The 3,948-nt window shown below is 36.5% G+C and overlaps 1 protein-coding gene across 1 annotated transcript; it reads left to right on the top strand.

Annotated features, from left to right (window-relative positions):
* The first annotated feature begins 1,011 nt into the window (after positions 1-1,011).
* Positions 1,012-3,597, top strand: LOC122051126 (WUSCHEL-related homeobox 8-like). The gene is made up of 3 exons (XM_042612084.1): positions 1,012-1,662; positions 2,754-3,272; positions 3,355-3,597. Exons 1-3 carry the CDS (start codon positions 1,449-1,451, stop codon positions 3,438-3,440), a joined length of 819 nt encoding a protein of 272 aa, XP_042468018.1. The 5' UTR covers positions 1,012-1,448; the 3' UTR covers positions 3,441-3,597.
* Positions 3,598-3,948: the final 351 nt, after the last annotated feature.

The raw sequence follows: 3,948 nt of genomic DNA, 5'->3' as shown, positions 1-3,948 counted from the left end.
ATTATTTTAATATACTTTATGAGATATATTAAATATTAGTATTATTTAGAAAATTTTGAATTTTTTGTGTTCATAAAATTAATCTATTACTTAAATTTTTATTACTATATGCATTTTTAGATGATTTAATCCAAACTGTTCATTTAGTTTAAACCATCAAATCAAACTAGATTAGACCAAATTAATTAATTTCATGACGTTGATTTTTTAAATTAAAATGAATTTGAATTAAACTGAGGTGGTATTATTGACTTATTTTAATTAATATAATTAATTAACCATATGTATATTAAGATTTTTTATAAAATTTATTTCATAAAATTTATTTTATCAAATCAATTACATATTATCTAAATATATATATAATAGTAAAGATGGAATCTGTCATCCACGGCTAAAAAAAAGGCAAAGTCGACATCTAAATATATCTAAAATTATGAACAAGTGAATTAATAGTTGATGTCAACTATATGAGATAATAAATTTTAATTGGGAAAAAAAATCAATTGATTAATGCCCCGGATAATAATGCAGCGGTAAGAACGTATTTTTAGGTTTCTAGGAATCTAAAGTTTAAATTTCTACGTGAATTAATAAATAATTATTTTTAATTAACTGTTGACCTAAAACGTTAGATTGATAGATCATATTGACGGACGGCCTGCATTTTAGGATTATCGACCTAAACGGGATATTAAAAAGGAAATCAACTGGTTAATTTATTTTCACTAAATGATTTCTCAATTATTTTTTATTTTATACTTTTTATTTTTTTTATTATTAAATTAGAACTTTATTGGGCGGTATTGGAGTAGACTACCTCTACCTACTTCCAATAAATGACCTTAATGTGAAGCCAAGTATACCGTTTAATAACATAATATTCATTTTTCAATATTTTTATTATTTATTTTTTTAATATTTTCTCTATATTTTTTGTACTTATTTTTATATGTTTTTAGAATATATTTTCAATAATTTTATATTTGATTAATTAATTTTAGGTGTGCAGGCAAAGCAAAGCAAAGCAAAGGAGAAGAGACGCAGTGGAGAGAAGACACATCAAGTGTGAGCAGAGCACTCTGTTCATCATTCCATAAGGTCGTTGTCTGCCCACTCCACCGCGCATCTTCTCCTCTTCTTTCTCGCCTTTTCTACCCCTTCCACTTGCTTGTCTCTCCTCCATTCCCGGCCGCACTGGGCACCCCACTCGTTGGTGTTGGTTGGCGATTAAGGAAAGCGCAACGCGGAGTTCTTTCCTTTTTTTCTTCCGCGCTGGTCATATTCCTTCTGTTCACCCAATCCGTCGGCGCTTCTTGCCCTATCTTGCAGCGATATCTGAGAAAGGTGGGTTCTTGACGAGGCGGTAGGGGAGGCCGGAGGGGAAGAGTGAGTGGCTGGAGAAAGATGGGATTTTGACCGACGCGGCGCGGATAATAGGGTGGGAGATGGCTTCTTACTCTTCTGGTGGCGGTGAGAGGGATGACGACGCACGGGAGGGGAGAGGAGGGGAAGAGATGAGGGATGGCGTTCTCTTCGTTAAGGTAATGACGGATGAGCAGATGGAGATCCTCCGCCGGCAGATCGCCGCCTACGCTACCATTTGCGAGCAGCTCGTCGAGATGCACAAGGCCATCACCGCCCATCGCGATTCACTTGCCGGTGAGCGTTTCATCCTCCCTCATGTAGGAAAAAAAGAGGGCTTTTTTTTTAAGAAAAAAAATATATATTTTTCATGTTCTAGCTTCCTTCTTCTGACTAGGTTTTACATTTTGATTTCTACTTTGGACATGGAATTATTCTTGTTGTTTATGATTGATAATAAATGTTCTTGCACTTGTGACTTGTTCAGCATTGAAGTTTTTGAAGATACATGACATCAATGCAGATAGAGGCAGGTGGTTATTACTGAGGGAGTAGGTTATGTCGATCTTAGATGTTCTTGTGCACTTTATTCAGCCTGCCATTTTGGCCTAAACATTTTAAGCAAGAGGTGGCAAGTTTGATATTCTTGGGTTAACTGATTGTTTTATATGAAATCATTGTGGAGTTTGTTGTTCATTTAGAGCTTGCTCATTTAGGCTTACAAGGACACCAATTATCTTTTTGTTCGGCCTTGTGGACTTGATTTCTGCATACTAATTGTTTTTTATGAAACCATTGTGGAGTTTGTTGTTCATTTAGAGCTTGCTCATTTAGGCGTACAAGGACACTAATTATATTTTTGTTTGGCCTTGTGGACTTGATTTCTGCATACTAATTGTTGGGATGGGGATTCAGAATCTTCATGAATGAATTGAGCTCTCATCCTTTGAGGAATCATGTGGGGTTATTAGCCAACATTTTTGTGTTACATGATGGTATTTGTGGAAATATGCATCCCAAATACATTGGAACCTAAACCAGTTTGAAGTGAAGAGCGAACGGAGGCTACTCTTGGGCTTCTCCTTGCGACCTTCCAAGGAGTTGAAGTTTTTTGCTTTCTTCAGACCTCCTTGAGTTGAATAGTCTAGTCTCTGAATTTCTTTCGAGCACTGTTGTAGGAGAAGTTGTGCCTCTAGATTGTAGTATTTCGAATTGTTGAATAGTGAATTCCTCTACCTTTGATGGATGTATCCACGCGGTAGCTTGTATGCCTCTTTTCTGGAATATGTAGTTCCACTCACTGTATCATATATCGTTGTAGATTTATCATAACAATGTCCTGCAGTAATCTTTTACTTAACTCCTATGCTGCTTGGTGGTTGTTTTAGGAATGCATCTGGGAGGCCTCTACGGTGATCCTCTGATGGCGTCCAGCGCCCAGAGAATTGCTGCTAGGCAGCGTTGGACTCCGACGACTATGCAGCTACAAATTCTTGAGGCAATGTTTAACGAAGGCAATGGGACTCCAACCAAACAGAAGATAAAACAAATAACGAGCGAGCTATCTCAACATGGTCAGATCTCCGAATCCAATGTTTACAATTGGTTCCAGAATAGAAGGGCGCGATCGAAGAAGAAGCAGACGGTTTCTTTAACATGTAACACTGAATCTGAAGTTGAGGCAGATGAAGATTCCCCAGATGAAAAGAAGCCTAGGCACAGCTACCACCATGAAAGCATGCCGCTCAGTATCGATAATTCTCGTTATGTTAGGCAACTAGATGATGAAGTCCATTCATTGGCACCTCAGCCAAATCAAACACTAGGCGCATACGGTTCAAATGACGGTTTGAAGTCTTCGGGAACTTTGGAACACATGGCCTATGAAAATATCCTATCAATGCCTAGTAAGTTTTTGCTTGCTCCATTCATTTCACTTTACCATTCTTGGCGAAAATAACTTCGGTTGTACACTTTGTTTATTCGCAGGATTAGAACAGTTGATGGATAAGTTCGACTCACCGACGAGGTTTAGTCCTTACAACTCTGGAGAAAACTACGATATCCTGGATTGACATTTCATTGAGCTAATGATCACTTAATAGTGATTGATAATTACATGAAGGAAAATGCTTAAAGCTTTAAGAGCTGTTGTAAGACATATATCTGTTTTCTGGATTAATTTGGGATTAACCTCTTAATTGATACAGTTAGCTGGTTTTTTGCATCAAACATTAACGTGTGTGATTTTAATCATCTTCATTATTATTGGAAATTAAAAATTATAAATCATTTCCTATATTTAGTATCAAAACGAGGGCACTCTTATAGGCTTATTCAAGGATTAATCATCATTAGAGCAAATGGCTAAAATGTATTTCTATCATCAAAATTTGAAGGAGACTTTAATGTTAGAAGAAGAAACTTTTTTTTTTTTGTAATTGCCTTCTTCCCTGTTCATCCACCGGATAAATCTAAAAGTACAAATAGATTCCATGCCCAACAACCAACTTCCTAGATTTTTCATCGCACTGGAGAAAAATACCTGCGCTGTAACTGAGATTCGAATCGTGGATGCTTACA

This window comes from Zingiber officinale, chromosome 3A (genome assembly GCF_018446385.1).
Source record: "Zingiber officinale cultivar Zhangliang chromosome 3A, Zo_v1.1, whole genome shotgun sequence".
Taxonomy (NCBI): domain Eukaryota; kingdom Viridiplantae; phylum Streptophyta; class Magnoliopsida; order Zingiberales; family Zingiberaceae; genus Zingiber; species Zingiber officinale.
The sequence above is the reverse complement of the archived record's forward strand: the minus strand, read 5'-3'. Positions and strand labels throughout refer to the sequence as shown.

Coding starts and splice junctions, on each gene's coding strand:
- LOC122051126 (XM_042612084.1), top strand. CDS start 1,449: ATGGCTTCTTACTCTTCTGGTGGCGGTGAGAGGGATGACGACGCACGG. Junction 1,663..2,753: donor CCATCGCGATTCACTTGCCG/GTGAGCGTTTCA, acceptor TGGTTGTTTTAG/GAATGCATCTGGGAGGCCTC. Junction 3,273..3,354: donor AAATATCCTATCAATGCCTA/GTAAGTTTTTGC, acceptor GTTTATTCGCAG/GATTAGAACAGTTGATGGAT.